This window comes from Somniosus microcephalus, chromosome 9 (assembly GCF_052327205.1).
Source record: "Somniosus microcephalus isolate GS21.2 chromosome 9, FLI_Smic_1.0, whole genome shotgun sequence".
In the NCBI taxonomy this organism is placed as follows: Eukaryota; Metazoa; Chordata; class Chondrichthyes; order Squaliformes; family Somniosidae; genus Somniosus; species Somniosus microcephalus.
Window position 1 is genome coordinate 65227513 of NC_140995.1, and position 18203 is coordinate 65245715.

Below are 18203 nucleotides of genomic sequence, written 5' to 3' on the forward strand. Positions count from 1 at the left end.
CCATCCAAAATATATCACTTCACACTTCTCCGCATTAAATTTCATTTGCCATGTGAGTGCCCATTTCACTAGTCTGTCTATGTCCTCCTGAAGTCTGTTACTATCCTTCTCGCTGGAGTTCCAGTACCCTTTGTGTGGAAAAAGTGCTTTCTGACATCACCCCTGAACAGCCTAGCTCTAATTTTAAGGGTATGCCCCCTTGTTCTGGACACCCCCCACCAGAGGCATAAGTTTCTCTATATCTACCCCATCAAATCCTTTTAATATTTTAAACACCTCGATCAGATCACCCCTCAAACTTCAAAACCCAAAGGAACACGAGCCAAGTTTATGCAACCTGTCCTCATAATTTAACCCTTTACACTTCATTCTAGCTACATAAATATGAGGTACAGTAATGGGAACTTTTCATCCAGGGGTCTCTTCCTCCCACACATCACTCAGGTAAATCCATTGCTAACCGCTGGTCTTTCTTTGGCACGTTCTAGGTGTCAAAGGCATCAGCCGACCTGATGGCTTACTGCGACGCTCACCTCAGGGATGACCCACTCATCGCCCCACTGCCTGCCTCGGAGAACCCCTTCAGGGAGAAGAAGTTCTTCTGCGTCATCCTCTGACAGCGCGTGGGGAGTGAGGCGAGAAGCACCGTGTTCGAACGAAAGACCATAGGCGTTGGGAGTGTCACTTGTGCATGCTGTAATTATTGCTCCAATTCTAGGGGAATGAACTGTACTGAGTGTTTTATGTTGATCATAGTTTTGACGGCACAAACTTGTGTCAGTTGCACAATCACAAAAGGATTTAATGGTAATTTAATTTTTTAAAGACAATATAGGTATATAGACGACTTTTTCTAACTAGACCGTTTCATGTTTTGTATGTTAAATATAAAATGTTAAAAGCACAATCGGCTGGTGGCAACAGGAGGGAGTGGCTTTGGAGAGAAGATAAGTACGGCCATTCTATTTTTAATGATTGTACATAGTGAAGATAGATTGAATTTATCCAGTCTGAACAGTATTGAATGTGCATGTAAAGAAACAAAGTATAGGTTAAGAAACATTTTCTGTGAAACCAAACTACAGTTCAGGAACAAAAATAATTTGTTTTTATAGAAAACCATATTTTGCTCTCGGAAGGTAAATCTAATGTATCCCGACTAATCGGACCACGGTATTAAAATGCTTCCTTACCTAATAATATTGCTGGAGTTAACACAATAATCGATATATATATATCAAAAAGGTTGGTGTACGAATGCATGTCCAAAATCTTAGTTGTACTTTACATAGAATTTACAGCACAGAAACAGGTCTATTTAGGTGTTTATGCTCCACACGAGTCTCCTCCTGCCACTCATCTTCATCTCACCCTGTCAACATCTCCGTCTATTCCTTTCTCCCTCATGTGTTTATCTAGCTTCCCCTCAAATGGATCTCTGCTATTCGCTTCAACTACTCCCTGTGGTAGCAAGTTCCACATTCTCACCACTCTCTGGGTAAAGAAGTTGCTCCTAAATTCCCTTGTGAATTTATTAGTGACTATCTTGTCTTTATGGCCCCTAGTTTTGGTCTCCCCCACAAGTGGAAACATCTTCTCTACGTCTACCCTATCAAAATCCATCATAATTTTAAAGACCTCTTATCAGGTAACCTCTCTTTCCAAGAGAAAAGAACTCCAGCCTGTGCAGTCTTTCCTGATACTTAAAGAGCTTGCAGACTTAAAGGAACCAAATTGTTCACAACCTTGGTGTCATATTTGACCCCGAAATGAGCTTCCGACCTCATATCTGTGCCATCAATAAGACCGCTTAGTTACACCTCCGTAACATCAGGTCATCCAAAACTCTACTGCCCGTGTCCTAACGTGCACCAAGTCCTGTTCACCCATCACCCTGTGCTCGCTGAACTACATTGTCTCCTGGTTAAGTAATGCCTCAATATTAAAATTCTCATCCTTGTTTTCAAATCCCTCTATGGCCTTGCCCCTCCCTATTTCTGTATTCTCCTCCAGTCCTACAACCCTCTGAGATACTTGCACTCCTCCAACTCTGGCCTCTTGAGCATCCCTGATTTTAATTGCTCCACCATCGGTGGCCGTGCCTTCAGTTGTCAAGGCCCTAAGCTCTGGAATTCCCTCCCTAAACCTCTCCGCCTCTCTCTACCTCCTTTAAGATGCTCTTTAAAACCTACCTCGTTGACCAGCTGTCCTAATATCTTCTCATGTGGCTCGGTGTAAAATTTTGTCTGATTTACGCTCCTGTGAAGCGCCTTGGGATATTTTACTGTGTTAAAAGGCGCTATACAAATACAAGTTATTGTTGTTGATGTTACAAATTGAACCAGGGATCGAGCTCAGCAAGGCTCCTCACTGAATGGGATGCGGGTTTGCAGTTGGGCGAGGTTGATATGATTGTTTTATTGAGAGGATCCGTGTCACAGTTGGGACGTCACAGGGGAACAGAGTGCAGCAAAACTGCAATTTCGGAGAGATGATCTCCGATGATTTCTGCCCAGTGTTTTAAGGTACGGAAATTATTCTATGAGTGAGGGAAGCTTGAAAGCTCAGGAATGCTGAAGTCGAGTCAGTTATCACAGTTTTCATCAATGATAGAATAAGTTCTGTTTTTCACAGTTACTGAGTATTATATCACTCAGATATATAACAAATAACAGGAGAATTATTATTGTTGACCAGTTTAAAATGGAGGGGTTCTCGTCAGGAGAGAAGCTACCACCTAGTGAACACTCAAATCAAATAGAACGTGTTTCACAACTGCCTGTGAGTGAGGAGCGCAGAATTGAAAAACACACGACAGGTGTACAGAAAAATGCACGACTGCTGTACGTGCTGAAGCTGTCAGGATACCACAACATGAGGAGGCTGTTCAGGCTTTCAAGACACTGCAGAGAGAAGCAACAAGGCTGACCCTTGGTGTTTAAAATAAACACAGATGAAGGAGACCATTGGGCCCATCTTCATCGAGGAAAATACTTGGCCCATCACATTCCCTAACTGTATCTTGAATGAGTCTTGACACCGAGTCACGTAAGAAGATATTGTCAAGACAGGTGATCAAAAGCTTGGTTAAAGAAGTAGGTTTTAAGGAGCGTCTTAGAGAGAGGTGGGTAGACAGAAAGGTTTAAGGAGGGAATTCCAGCACTTAGGGCCTAGACAGCAGAAAGCATGGCCGCCAATGTTGGGGGCTGGACAAGAGGCCAGAACTGTAGGAAGGCAGAGTTCTCGGAGGGTTGTAAGGCTGGAGGTTACAGTGATAGGGAGGGGCGAGGCCATGGAGGGATTTGAACACGGATGAGAATTTTAAATTCAGAGTTGTGAAAGGCAAGCTTAGGACAAGATGTTGGGAAGAGTTTCTTTACATGGAGGGTGATCCACAGCTGGAACAGGTTGAGGTCAAGATGCTGGACTCGTCTAAGACTCACCTGGATACTATAACGGGGAGATAGATGGGCTAGCATTCTGCAAGCAGAAAATCTAATGGGCTGTGGGACCTCCTTCAACCAAACTGATCTTGTGAAGTCTTTTTCATCTAAAATGAAAAGGAATACATCAAACATTTCAGTTCTTCATCACAATCGCACTGTGTATCTGAATGTCAAATATAAATTTATCAAAAATTAATTTCAATGTTTAACTTTTGATGTGGCGATCGTGCACGCTGGTTAGTCATGTCTCGAAGTCCAGCGCTCAGCAGGTCTCACATTATACAAAATCAATCAGAATTGGCTCACGCTCCCTTTGATATATTTCAGCTTTGTTTTACGCCATTTCTTTCAACTATTCTTTTTAAACGTTTTTGAAGATCTGCTTAAAAGAGAAATGTAGTTTGCCGAGTTGGCACCTGCTCCCATTATAACAAGGAGATAGATATCTGTACAGTTATCAGTGTCTCTTGGCCACGTCATGTTTCTATGTTGTTGGTGTTTAAAACGAGAGGCAGCCTGGGAACAGACATCTTGGGGGTGAAATTTCTCTTTTAATGAAAAACATGAAATGGCAGCAATAGGGTTGCCAACCTTCCAGGATTGTCCTGGAGTCTCCAGGAATGAAAGATTAATCTCCTGGACATTGCTGTGAGCAAACACAGAAGAAAAAAAGCATAGGATATTAAAACAGAATTGTGTGTTTTCATTGTAAACTTATTAATTCTAAAAATATTGGAAATGGGGGAAATAAGATTGTTTGAATGGACAGGGTGTTTGGAGGCGGGAGGTCCTGTGATGAATCCTCCAGGAATACGTCCACCCAGAGTTGGCAAGCCCTGGTAATGCGGCCTTGAAACGTCCAAGTTCTGAAAATTGTTTGTGGGTCATTGGTTATTGAGAAAAAACAGTTGTCCTTCTGTTTTTCATTAAACGTGGAACCACTTGCGTAAAACTACTCACCTTATGCCTTTCTGAATGGGGAGTGCTGCCCTCAGCTAATTGTCCTCCACTCTGGATCAAGGCTTCACCATCACAAGGTACTTACACATAGGGAAGGCCATTCGGCCCATCTTGATCCATTCGTCCCCCATTGCTCCAAAAGATTGGTTCTTAATTGATTCCAGGGTTTTTTCTCCACCCGGGAGTCCATTTCAAGTTTCGATCACACTGCGTTCACCGCCAGATCTGTTTGGACCACATAAAGCATTATCGGGTCCTGCTCTCGTCTGCCAAAATTGCTCACTATTCCAGAATCATTCTGGAATGCAAAGATAAGTCCCGGCTTCGATTCTCCACTGCTAACCATCTTCTTAAACCCCTCTACCCTGTCTCCTCCACCTTCACCTCCGACATCAAGTGTGAGGAGCTCATGGACTTCTTTGTCTCTAAGATTGAGGCCATCTGTTCAGCTGCCTCTGCCACTTTCCTTCTTTCCCCTAGCCCACCGGGCCAAACTTCCTCTAAGGTTCCCCCCTGCCCTAGCTCTGAACTCACATCTTTCTCCAGTTTCTCTCCGATCTCCCCTCGTGACCTCTCCGCGCTCATCTTGTCCATGAGACCCACTTCCTGCTCCCTCGACTCTATTCCCATCAAACTGCTGACTACCCAACTTCCTTTCCTGGCTCCCATGTAAGCTGATATTGTTAACGGTTCTCTCTCCTCGGGTACTGTCCCCCTCTCCCTCAAATCTGCATTCATCACCCATCCACAAAAAAACAACCCTTGACCCCCTCCGTCCTTGCAAACTACCGCCCCATCTCCAACCTCCCTTTCCTCTCAAGTCCTTGAACGTGTTGTCGCCTCCCAAATCCGTGACCATCTTTCCCGCAACTCCATGTTTGAATCCCTCCAATCAGGTTTCCGCCCTTGCCACAGTACCGAAACGGCTCTCATTAAAGTCACAAATGACATCCTTTGTGACTGTGACAGAGGTAAACTATCCCTCTCATCCTTGACTTGTCTACAGCCTTTGACACGGTTGACCACTCCATCCTCCTAATGCCTCTCCACTGTCTTCCAGTTGAGTGGGACTGCACTCACCTGGTTCCATTCTTATCTATCTAATCGTGGCCAGAGAATCACCTGCAGTGGCTTCTCTACCCGCTCCTGCATCGTTACCTCTGCTGTCCCCCAAGGATCTATCCTTGGCCCCCTCCTATTTCTCATCTACATGTTGCCCCTTGGCGACATCATCCGAAAACACAGCGTCAGTTTCCACATGTACGCTGACGACACCCAGCTCTACCTCACTACCACTTCTTTCGACCCCTCCACGGTCTCTAAATTGTCAGACTGCTTGTCCGACATCCAATTCTGGACGACCAGAAATGTTCTCCAATTAAATATTGGGAAGACTGAAGCCATTGATTTCGGTCCCCGCCACACACTCCGTTCCCTAGCCACTGACTCCATCCGTCTCCCTAACATCTGTCTGACGCTGAACCACACTGTTCCCAACCTTGGTGTTATATTTGACCCTGAAATGAGCTTCCGACCACATATCTGCAGCATAACTAAGACCGCCTATTTCCACCTCCGTAACATCGCCAAACTCCGCCCTTGCCTCAGCTCATCTGCTGCTGAAACCCTCATCCATGCCTTTGTTACCTCTACACTTGACTATTCCAACACACTCCTGGCTGGCCTCCCACATTCTACCCTACGTAAACTTGAGGTGATCCAAAACTCGGCTGCCCGTGTCCTAACTCGCACCAAGTCCTTTTCACCCATCACCCCTGTGCTCGCTGACCTACACTAGCTCCCGGTTAAGCAACGCCTCGATTTCAAAATTCTGATCCTTGTTTTCAAATCACTCCATGGCCTCGCCCCTCCCTATCTCTATAATCTCCTCCAGCCCCACAACCCCCCAAGATAGCTGTGCTCCTCTAATTCTGCCCTCTTGAGCATCCCCGATTATAATCGCTCAACCATTGGTGACCGTGCCTTCTGTTGCCTAGGCCCTAAGCTCTGGAATTCCCTGCCTAAACCGCCCCGCCTCTCTATCCTCTTTCCTCTTTTAAGACGCTCCTTAAAACCTACCTCTTTGACCAAGTGGCTCGGTGTCAAATATTTTGTCTTTATAATACTCCTGTGAAGCGCCTTGGGACGTTTTACGTTAAAGGCGCTATATAAATACAAGTTGTTGTTGCGTGAAGCATTTCCAGATATCAGTCCTAAAATTACCTGTTACTAGTTTGAGCCTGTGTCCCCTTGTCCTACTCCCTCAGTTTAAAGATTTACCCTTTCCATTCCTTTAACTATCTTGGATCCTTCTATAGAATCAGGCGCCTCCTTTCCAGGCTGTGGCTCAAGTTTCTCCAGTGTTTCCTCATATCTCAGACCCCTGATACTGGGAATTAGCCTACTGGCTCTCCTCTACACTGCCTCCAGCCTTTGAATGTCCCTTGTTTCTCAGTGGCCAGAACTGAACCTGGTACCCAAGATGCGGTCTGACCAGAGCATGTCGTTTTAAAAACATGAAACACAGTAATGAGAAGTGACTGAGACTCTCAAACTGCATATTTCCCTTTTTAACATTCTCTCACTCTCTTTTTAACCATGGTGTGGAGATGCCGGAGTTGGACTGGGGTGGACAAATGTAAGAAGTCACACAACACCAGGTTATAGTCCAACAGCTTTATTTGAAATCACTGAAATCAAGTGATTTCAAATAAAGCTGTTGGACTATAACCTGGTGTTGTGTGACTTCTTACATTTCTCTTTTTAACATTCAGGATTATGTGACAATACTGTGGAATATTCTTAACCTTTATTTGATTTCAAAATCAGTTGCATTTCAACGCACAAGTCTTGTGTTCACTATATTTTGAATGTGTCATTTCCATTTACTTTTTTTTTAAAGGGAACATTATTCTGTGGAAAGCATGTTTGTTTTCTTTTGCCAGTTTTCTCACCCCTCCTTTTGACACTGATCCCCCTCCCAGGGATACAGCAGCTGTCTGGCACACTGCTCCTGGCCTGTCAATGAGTGCAGGATATTCGACAAAGCACGACCCTGACCTTGGGGCTCGTTTGATAGTGGTCGTGAGCGAGAAGGCACGGCTGATTTCCCCATCCTTAACGCTGGGGTGTTAAAGCCGATTGTGACAGCCCTACTGCTACTCGGTGATGAAGAAACCCCCCTTCTCTGACGGGCATAGAAATTCCGCTTGGGGCTTTGGGAGGTAGTGACAAATAGGCGAGAGTGAATTGGCAGCCCGTTTTGCACTTCGCCCGATTTTCTTTTCCATTGACTTCAATGGCTGTCAATTCGTTATCCGTTTTGTGCTATCTCCCAAGACACAGGAAGTCGTGGGTTTGGGAGGTGCTGCTGAAGAAGTTTACCGTCTGTTTACCTGATGTAAAAACCACCTCACAGAGATCTCCCAGCCAGACAAGACCCACTAGGACCATGTGTCCATCCTTCATCTTCAGCCAGCAGACATGGACTGAAGTGAGTTTCAACATCCTTCCCAGTCCTAGATTGCCAATCCCGGTGCTGGAATCCAATTGAAAATCTCCAAACCATTCAGGGAAGGCCCAGGGTCAGATGCAGCTCACCAGCCAGTTTACCAGCTGCTGTTTGGGGTTGAATTAGTCAGGACACCTACTCAGCAGTCTGAAGGCCTAACTTCATTTTGAATTACTCTTTATATCAGGATTTTGGGGCAAAATACCTTTAATCTTAAGTAAATCTACTCCCTGCACCCCGTATCCTAACTTGCACCAAGTCCCCTTCACCCATCACCCCTGTGCTCACTGATCTACACTGGTGAGCCTTCTTCCTGACCAGTTGTAGTCCGTGTGGTAAAGGTACTCCCACCATGGTGTTGTTTGGTAGGGAGTTCCAGGATTTTGAACGAGCGACGAAGAAGGAATGGGTGATATACTTCCCAGTCAGGATGGTGTGTGACTTGGAGGGAAACTTGGAGCTGATGTTCCCTTGCGCCTGTTGCCCTTGTCCTTCTAGGGTGGACCCTCGTGGGTTTGGGAGGTGCTGCTGAAGAAGCCTTGGCGAGGTTGGATAGGACACACTGCAGACACGGTGCGCCGGTGGTGGAGGGAGTGGATACAATATGCATATGGATATGGGGCAAGGACTTGAGCCTGGCTCTAACAGTCCCCATAGTTAAATAGTTCGTTAGCAGAATCCAGGGTCACACGTGAAGAGTGGCCATTTGCACAAGAAACTTGGAGCAACATAATTTCCTGGGAAAACATACCCCAACATGATTTGCTGCAGGAAAGGGGGAGGGGGAGAAAATTTGAGGAAATATTGGCATTGGGGGTTAAAATTCCCATGATTTGTAACAGTGCCATAAATCTGTATGAGCAATGTATTGACTTTATCTATTCCAAGAGCTCTATTGTGAGCACTAACATTCTGCGGGACATCTCCAGAGGAAAGGTCAAGCTTTGTTCATATACTGATCCTTTATGCTGCCATTTCTCATGTTTTCTGGGAGAAATGCACAAAAAGAGTTATCTCTTTTAACTTTTGCCTAATGTGCTGCACTCACGTTGGGTGCAGGTGAAACACACTGCTTTGTTGTAAGATAACTGCGTTGTACTTAGGCTCAGCTTGTTAAGTTTCAGAGAAAATAGATTAGAAAATCAGGTCCAAGCCTTAATTTGTTATATCGTGATTGAGTTATGCAAATTGGTTGGTACTTTCATTCATTTTCTGCTTGGTGACTAGTAAGAAGCATGAAACTATTAAAGAGATGTTCAATTATCAAATGTGTTTGTTTTTTTTCCCTCCCCATGAAAGAAAAACCTTTCACAACCTCATGAGGTTCCCAAAGCGCTTCACACACGATCAATTACTTTTGAAGTGTTATCACTGTTGTAATGTAGGAAACGCGGCAGCAAAGTCCCACCATCAGCAATGAGATAATGATCAGATAATCGTTTTTTGTGATGTTGGTTGAGGGATAAATATTGGGCAAGATGCCAATATGAATAGCATCTCCTTTGAAATAGGATCTTTTATGTCCACCTGAGAAGTTTAATGTCTGAAAGATGGCACCTCTGCCAGTGCAGCACTCCCTCAGCACAGCACTGGAGTGTCAGCCTGGATTATGTGATAAAGTCTCTGGAGTGGGACATGAACTCACAACCTTCTGATTCAGAGAGAGTACTACCAACTGAGCCATGCCTGACACAAGTAGACCAACTTCTAACTTCCAGACTCAGAAACTAGATTATCTGATCTTAACCTAGAAAATCAGCCACTGCAACCCCATACAAGGCAACTCCCATATTAGGCCAATACCTTCTCTGCCCTGGTGCTTCCTATATAGCCGTACCCGACGTCCTCACGCTTGGTGCTTGACTGCGTGACCAGAACGTTCCTGAACGTGCGGACTACAACTCCCAGAGTGCATCACGCAAATCACGACTGCGCAGTACTGGCGGTGGGTAGGCCGTCAGCGGGCCGCGGTAAAAAAGGAGGAGGCGATGATTGGCCGTTAACCGGCAGGTGAACCTGTTAGAAGCAGCGCTCTCGCGACAATCAATGCGGAGCGTGACTGTGGTGGTGGCGGCCTGCTTTTGTGTCCTCGCCATTATTGCTCACTTCGCTCTGCGGCCCGGCCGCCTTGTCCAGTTCCGAGGTAATGTTGAATTTAACCGTCAAATAACCGCCTTGCTGGCTCGCGGTGCTGGGGCCGGTGACGTCACTGCGGATACTCCGCCCCTACCTGTCATCGTACTGCGCGTGCGCGATTCCTTCGTGGCGCCGAGTTGGGTGATGTCACTGCTGATGCTCCGCCTCCTATCGCCCATTGTACTGTGCCTGCGCGGTACCTCTGCTCAACACGGTTTTTACAAACTTGTATAGCTCCTTCCATGCCCCAAGGCATGTGGTTACCTGGCCTGAGGATGCTCACTGGTATCCTAGTGACAATTAGTGTTCATTTTCTTTTTTAAAACACTATAATAAGGTGTGGAGATGCCGGTGTTGGACTGGGGTGGACAAATGTAAGAAGTCACACAACATCAGGTTATAGTCCCAACAGTTTTATTTGAAAGTGATTTCAAATAAAACTGTTGGACTATAACCTGGTGTTGTGTGACTTCTTACATTTATAATAATTATTAAGTACAATTAAGTAGCTAGGCACTGCTGTGCATATATCATGTTTTTCCTAATGAAAGCACATTGGAGTTGAAATTTCTGCTTTGTAAACATGAATGAAAAGTGACTGTGAGTTAGTTATTTGCATTTATTAATAGAAGATTCCTAGCCATAAAAGTGTCAGCCATGTCTGAGTCAGAAGGTCGTGAGTTCAAGCCTCACTCCAGAGACTTGAGCCCATAATCCAGGCCGGTGCTCCCAGTGCAACACTGAGGGAGCGCTGCACTGCCGGAGGTGCTGTCTTTCAGATGAGACATTAAACTAAAGCCTCATCTGCCCTTGCAGGTGGACATAAAAGATCCCACTATTCGCAGAAGAGCAGGGGAGTTCTCCCCTGTGGCCTGGGCCAATATTTATTCCTCAACCAACATCACTAAAGCAGATTATCTGGTCCTTACCACATTGCTGTTTGTGGGACCTTACTGTGCACAAATTGGCTGCCGCGTTTCCTACGTTACAACAGAGACTGCACTTCAAAAGTACTTAATTGGCCGTCTTGTGAAAGGTGTTGTATAAATGCAAGTATTTCTTTTATTTGGGTGAGACCTGTGGAATTGTACCTCAGCTCTCAGGCCTCAGGAGAAGAGGGAAGAAAATAGGAGAATATCGGGAGTGGGGAGGTCGTAGGGAGCTGTCATCTGAAAGAAAGCTTTCCATGCCTCCCATCCATGTGAAATACCTGTGAGTGTGTTGTCACAAGTCTAGCAACACCTTGGATTCTCCCAGGGCATTGAGGTATTTTGTTCTGTTTGTTCCCTTGAATTGTGGATGACCTTTAAATTCTATAAAGCTCTGCATGCTTGACAACCAAATATTAAGTGATGAGCAAGAGACTAGAGTAGATTTGACTATATTTTTAGCATTGACTGTGACGTACACTACTTAAACCCTCATGCACAGCAGAAATCTTACTGTGACAAACATTTCAAATGAATAATCCTATTGCTTTTAAACTGTATGGCCTAGACATTCAACCTTAATTAATAGGGCTCATCCAGACTGTGAGCATAGTGCTGAGAAAAAATATTTGAAGCCCCCCCCCATTTCTATCGGGAGAACTCTGGACATCTGGCAGTCCTTGCATCCAGGGTTTAAAGGTCATAAGTTGCGGGAGGTACACCTGGAAGACATATTTCCCCGATTTGCATCTATTTGTCATCCGTCTGTCTGGTGCCCACTGAGGATTAGAGGGAAGCTAGCCCTTTAAACTGAGACCAGTTATTAATGAATGCCCTAGTCACTGCAGGAGGGTATGTTCATGGATTGAGATGAAGTGCTGTACTATTCTATGATTCTGTGAAACGATTGCGATGAAAGACTACTTCAATTCACCTCGGTTCATTCAACAAAATTGTTAGCCTGTGTTGCTTTAAGCTGCAAAACCTGACCTCGGAATTGTTCAGTGTTTTGTCGAGAACAAAATCCAAAACGATAACAAAATACTTCAGCATGTAGCACGCAGAGTATGCCTTAAATCTTTCATGTCATTTTATAAAATTTAAAATTGCAATGCATCAAACATACCCAGATGATCTGGAGAGGTAGTGATACTAGCAGAGGTGGGAAGCGGAATATATTTTATTACCTTGTTTTGTTTTTTACTTTCTTCATCTTTCTGTTTCTCTTTATATAGTTGTTAGAGAGTGAGGAAGCATTGAACAACTTCACTGTGCTGTACAAATTGTACTCAGAACTGCAGACACCAAATAAAGTTCAAGGAATACTTACCAATCGGAGATGGAGAGATTGAGGAGAGGCAGGAAGAGTAAGAGAGTACAAATCAGGAGAGAAGATAAAGAGGAGAATTTGAAGAGAGAACAAGGGGAAAGTATTACAAGCCAGTTAGTTTCATTATCCACATCTTTCGGGTGATTAAGAAATGCTGCAAAATGTCGAGATATAAATGAAATCTTCGTAAAACATTTAAGGGGAAGCTAGATAAGTACATGAGGGAGAAAGGAATAGAAGGATATGCTGATAGGGTGAGATGAAGAGTAGTGGGAGGAGGCGGCTCGTGTGGAGCATAAACACTAGCATAAACCACTAATACAATAGCAAAATACTGCGGATGCTGGAAATCTGAAATAACAACAGAAAATACTGGAAACACTCAGCAGGCCAGGCAGCATCCGTGGAGAGAGAAACAGAGTTAATGTTTCATGTCTGGGACCCTGCATCAGAACTGGAAAAAGCTGGCGATGTAACAGATATTAAGCAGGTGCAGAGACGGGGAGGGGAGGAAGGAATTGAAGGAACATACTGTGCTAAGGTAAGAGGCAGGAAAGATAAAATGTTGCAAATGGGGATGGCAAAATCATACAGCATGAAAAATGGGAGCAGGGGTTATAGTTTGAAATTGTTGAACTATGCACGGTGGCATAGTGGTTAGCACTGTTGTCTCACAGCGCCAGGGACCCGGGTTCGGACCCGGCCTCGGGTGACTGTCTGTGTGGAGTTTGCACATTCTCCCCGTGTTTGCGTGGGTTTCCTCCGGGTGCTCCGGTTTCCTCCCACAGTCCAAAGATGTGCGGGTTAGGTTGATTGGCTATGATAAATTGACCCTTAGTGTTAGGGGGATTAAATACGTGGGGTTACAGGGATAGGGTGGGATATGTGTTGGTGTAGGGGTTACGGGGATCAGGTGGGATATGTGTCGGTGCAGGCTCGATGGGCCGAAATGGCCTCTATCTGCACTGTGTGGGTTTCTGTGATTTCTGTGATTTCAATGTTGAGTCCAGAAGGCTGTAAAGTGCCTAATCGAAAGATGAGGTGCTGTTCCTCGAGCTTACATTGAGCTTCATTGGAACAATGTAATAGGCCGAGGACAGAGCGATCAGAGTGGGAGTGAAGCAGAGAATTAAAGTGACAGGCGACCAGCAGCTCAGAGTCACCCTTACGGACTGAACGGAGGTGTTCCGCAAAGCGGTCACCCAATCTGCATTTGGCCTCCCCAATGTAAAGGAGACTGCATTGTGAGCAGCGAATACAGTATACTAAATTGTAAGAAGTACAAGTAAATCGCTGTTTCACCTGGAAGAGGTGTTTGGGGCCCTGGACAGTGGGAAGGGAGGAGGTAAAAGGGCAGGTGTTGCATCTCCTGTGCTTGCACGAGAAGGTACCGGGCAAAGGGGAAGGGCTGTTAGGGGTGATTGAGGAGTGGACCAGGGTGTCACGGCGGAGCGGTCCCTTCAGAATGCTGAAAGGGGAGGTGAGGGGAAGATGCGTTTGGTGGTGGGATCACGTTGGAGGTGGTGGAAATGGTGGAGGATGATCCATTGAATGTGGAGGCTGGTGGGGGTGAAAGGTGAGGACAAGGGGGAACCCTATCGTGGTTCTGGGAGGGAGGGGAAGGGGTGGGAGCAGAAGTGCGGGAAATGGAACGGACACAGTCAAGGACCGTGTCAACCACAGTAGAGGGGAATCCTCGGTTGAGGAAAAAGGAAGACATGTCGGAAGCACTGGTATGAAAGGTGGCATCATCAGAGCAGATGCGGTGGAGACGGAGCAACTGGGAGAATGGAATAGAGTCCTTGCAGGAAGCGGGGTGGGAGGAAGTGTAGTTCAGGTAGCTCTGGGAGTCAGTGGGCTTGTAGTGGATGTTTGTCGATAGTTTGTGGAGTCAGGAGGTGAGACACTCGCTGCAGAATACGTAGCCTCTGACCTGCTCTTGTTGCCACAGTATTTATGTGGCTGTTCCAGTTAAGTTTCTGGTCAATGGTGACCCCCAGGATATTGATGGTGGGGGATTTGGCGATGGTAAAGCCGTTGAATGTCAAGTGGCGGTGGTTAGATGCTTGCTTGTTGGATATAGTCATTGCCTGGCGCGAATGTTACCTGCCACTTATCAGCCCAAGCCTGAAAGTCGTCCAGGTCTTGCTGCATGCGGGCATGGACTGCTTCATTATCTGAGGAGTTGCGAATGGCACTGAACACTGCAGTCATCAGCGAACATCCCCACTTCAGACCGTATATGGAGGGAAGGTCATTGATGGGTGGTAATTGGCTGGATTGGATTTGTCCTGCTTTTTGTGGACAGGATATACCTGGGCAGTTTTCCACATTGTCGGATAGTTGCCAGTGTTATAGCTGTAATGGAGGAAGGGGAAGGGAAGAAAATACTGTAAAGAGGGCAAGTGACCTCTGTTAATTGGAAAAATAGAAGCACTCTTTCCCCACAAAAAAAGCTACGTGATTTATTGCTCGAATACGGAGTGATGTGGTTCAGTATCTGTTTTAAACTGGGTAAATTATCCGAAAATATTGAGGGCTATCCAAGATTATCTAGACAGTTGGTAATGCAAATCCATTGAATGTTTTGTCACCTCCATATAGAATGATACAGCACAGAAGGAGGCCATTCGGCCCATCGTGCCTGTGCCGGCTCTCTGAAATAGCTATCCAATTAGTACCACTCCCCTACTCTTTCCCCATAGCCCTGAAAATGTTTCCTTTTTAACTATATATCCAATTCCCTTTTGAAAGTTATTATTAAATCTGTTCCCACCATCCTTTCTTGCAGTGCATTCCAGACCATAACAACTCGCTGCCTAAAAAAATGTGGTGATGTGTCTCTCATCACCAAATCATACCTTGGTCTGTCCCCCTACTCCTCCGGCACATTCGCCTCCTTTGAGCATCTCACCTTATTCCACCCTTCTCATTCTCGTTAAAATTTTCATTCTCTACCGCCCACCCAAGTACCATAAAAATGTTATTACCGAGATATCTTCACTGCTCTCCTCCCTCAGCCTCTGCACCGAGCGACTTCTCATCCTCGGTGATTTCAACTTCCATCTTAATTCATCATGCTCTCTCTCCTCTGAGTTCACTAGCCCCCTATCCTCCCTTAATCTCTCCCTCCATGTGAATGCCCCAACCCATATTCACGGCCACCCCCTGGTGGCCTTGCTACTCCCATCATGTCAGTCGCAGATAAGGCCATCTCTGACCACTTCCTTGTATCGCTCTCCACCAACATCTCCCTTCCCCCACCCCCCCCCACCCCAACCCTACTTCCTTCTGTGTCCGCCCCTGGAAAAAAACTCTCTCCCAACTCTCGTACAACTGCACTTATGAAATCCCAACTGTCCAGCCTTTGGCCCTCCATTCATCACAACATTTCTGCAGCTACCGATCTGCTCAACCACACCCTCACCATCACTTTTGATGCCTTAGTCCCTATTAAAATAATTACTCTCTCTCACCTTGGCTGTTCCCTCTGGTACAGCCCTCCTCTTCGCTCCCTTAAGTCCAAGGGACGCAGACTTGAACGGATATGGCGGACAACTGGTTTAGCCATTCACCGCCAAATCTAGCTGGACCACATAAGCATTATTGGGTCCTGCTCTCGTCTAAATTGCTCACTATTCCAGAATGAAAGATAAACCCCGGTTTCTATTCTCAACTGCTAACCGTCTTCTTAAGGTGGCATAGTGGTTAGCACTGTTGCCTCACAGCGCCAGGGACCCGGGTTCGAATCCGGCCTCGGGCGACTGTCTGTGTGGAGTTTGCACATTCTCCCCGTGTTTGCGTGGGTTTTCTCCGGGTGCTCCGGTTTCCTCCCACAGTCCAAAGATGTGCGGGTTAGGTTGATTGGCTATGATAAATTGACCCTTAGTGTTAGGGGGATTATATACGTGGGGTTACGGGGATAGGGTGGGATATGTGTTGGTGTAGGGGTTACGGGGATAGGGTGGGATATGTGTTGGTGTAGGGGTTACGGGGATCGGGTGGGATATGTGTCGGTGCAGGCTCGATGGGCTGAAATGGCCTCTATCTGCACTGTGGCGTTTCTGTGATTCTGTGAACCCCTCTCCCCTGTCTCAGCAAGCAATTAGGAAACCAAATGGTATGTTGGCCTTTATTACAAGATTTGAATATAAGATTAAAAAGACGTCTTACTCCAATTATATAGGGCCCTGGTGAGACCGCACCTGGAGTATTGTGTACAGTTTTGGTCTTACCTAAGGAAGGATATACTTGCCATAGAGGGAGTGCAACGAAGGTTCACCAGACTGATTCCTGGGATGGGGGGGAATTGTCCTATGAGGAAAGATTGAGTAGACTAGGCCTGTATTCTCTAACGTTTAGAAGAATGAGAGGGGATCTCATTGAAACATACAAAATTCTTACAGGACTTGGCAGGGTAGATGCAGGGAGGATGTTTCCCCTGGCTGGGGAGTCTAGAATCAGGGGTCACAGTCGCAGAATAAGGGGTCGGCCATTTAGGACTGAGATGAAGAGAAATTTCTTCACTCAGAGGGTGGTGAATCTTTGGAATTCTCTACCCCAGAGGGCTGTGGAGGCTCAGTCATTGAGTATATTCAAGACAGAGATAGATAGATTTTTGAATATTAAAGGAATCAGGGGATATGGGGATAGTACAGGAAAGTGGAGATTCGTAGAAGATCAGCCATGATCATATTGAATGACGGAACAGGTTCGAAGGGCCAAATGGTCTACTCCTGCTCCTATTTCTTCTGTCTCTTCCACCCTCACCTCCAACAACAAAGTGTGAGGAGCTCATGGACTTCTTTGTCTCTAAAATTGAGATCATCCGTTCAGCTTCCCTCTGCCACTTCCCTTCCTTCCCCTAGCCAAACTTTCTCTAAGGTTCCCCCCTGCCCTAGCCCTGAACTTGCATCTTTCTCCAGTTTCTCTCCGATCTCCCCTCATGACCTCTCCGCGCTCATCTTGTCCATGAGACCCACTTCCTGCTCCCTCGACCCTATTCCCACCAAATTGCTGACCACCCAAATTCCTTTTCTGGCTCCCATGTTAGCTGACATTGTTAATGGTTCTCTCTCCCTCAAATCTGCCGTCATCACCCGTCCTCAAAAAACCAACCCTTGACCCCTCCGTCCTTGCAAATTACCGCCCCATCTCCAACCTTCCTTTCCTCTCCAAACTCCTTGAACGTGTTGTCGCCTCCCAAATCAATGCCCATCTTTCCCGTAACTCCATGTTTGAATCCCTCCAATCAGGTTTCCGCCCCTGCCACAGCACCGAAACGGCTCTCATCAAAGTCAGAAATTACATCCTTTGAGACTGTGACAAAGGTAAACTATCCCTCTCGTCCTTGACTTGTCTGCAGCCTTTGACACGGTTGACCACTCCATCCTCCTCCAACGCCTCTCCGCTGTCTTCCAGTTGAGTGGGACTGCACTCACCTGGTTCCATTCTTATCTATCTAATCGTGGCCAGAGAATCACCTGCAGTGGCTTCTCTTCCCGCTCCTGCATCGTTACCTCTGTTGTCCCCCAAGGATCTATCCTTGGCCCCCTCCTATTTCTCATCTACATGTTGCCCCTCGGCGACATCATCCGAAAACACGACGTCAGTTTCCACATGTACGTTGACAATACCCAGCTCTACCTCACTACCACTTCTCTCGACCCCTCCACGATCTCTAAATTGTCAGACTACTTGTCTGACATCCAGTTCTGGATGAGCAGAAATTTTCTCCAATTAAATATTAGGAAGACCGAAGCCATTGTTTCTGGTCCCTGCCACAAACTCCGTTCCCTAGCCACTGACTCCATCCCTCTCCCTAACATCTGTCTGAGGTTGAACCACACTGTTCGCAAACTTGGTGTCATATTTGACCCTGAAATGAGCTT

The 18203-nt window shown here is 46.0% G+C and overlaps 2 protein-coding genes across 8 annotated transcripts in view; both read left to right on the top strand.

Annotated features, from left to right (window-relative positions):
* gng4 (guanine nucleotide binding protein (G protein), gamma 4) overlaps positions 1-9185 on the top strand; it is a 40840-nt gene extending 31655 nt beyond the window's left edge. For 2 of the 3 annotated variants that reach the window (XM_085996711.1, XM_085996713.1), the window contains one exon: positions 489-9185. In XM_085996711.1, the coding sequence (XP_085852837.1) occupies positions 489-617 (129 nt within the window). In that variant the 3' untranslated portion in view covers positions 618-9185. The remainder of the gene's footprint in view (positions 1-488) is intronic. The other variant, XM_085996712.1, reaches the window with a different exon arrangement.
* A 653-nt stretch (positions 9186-9838) lies between these two features.
* Positions 9839-18203, top strand: part of b3galnt2 (beta-1,3-N-acetylgalactosaminyltransferase 2) — a 72438-nt gene continuing 64073 nt past the window's right edge. For 4 of the 5 annotated variants that reach the window (XM_085996707.1, XM_085996705.1, XM_085996706.1 and 1 more), the window contains exon 1: positions 9839-10060. In XM_085996707.1, coding sequence (XP_085852833.1) covers positions 9964-10060 — 97 coding nt within the window. In that variant the 5' untranslated portion in view covers positions 9839-9963. The remainder of the gene's footprint in view (positions 10061-18203) is intronic. The other variant, XM_085996710.1, reaches the window with a different exon arrangement.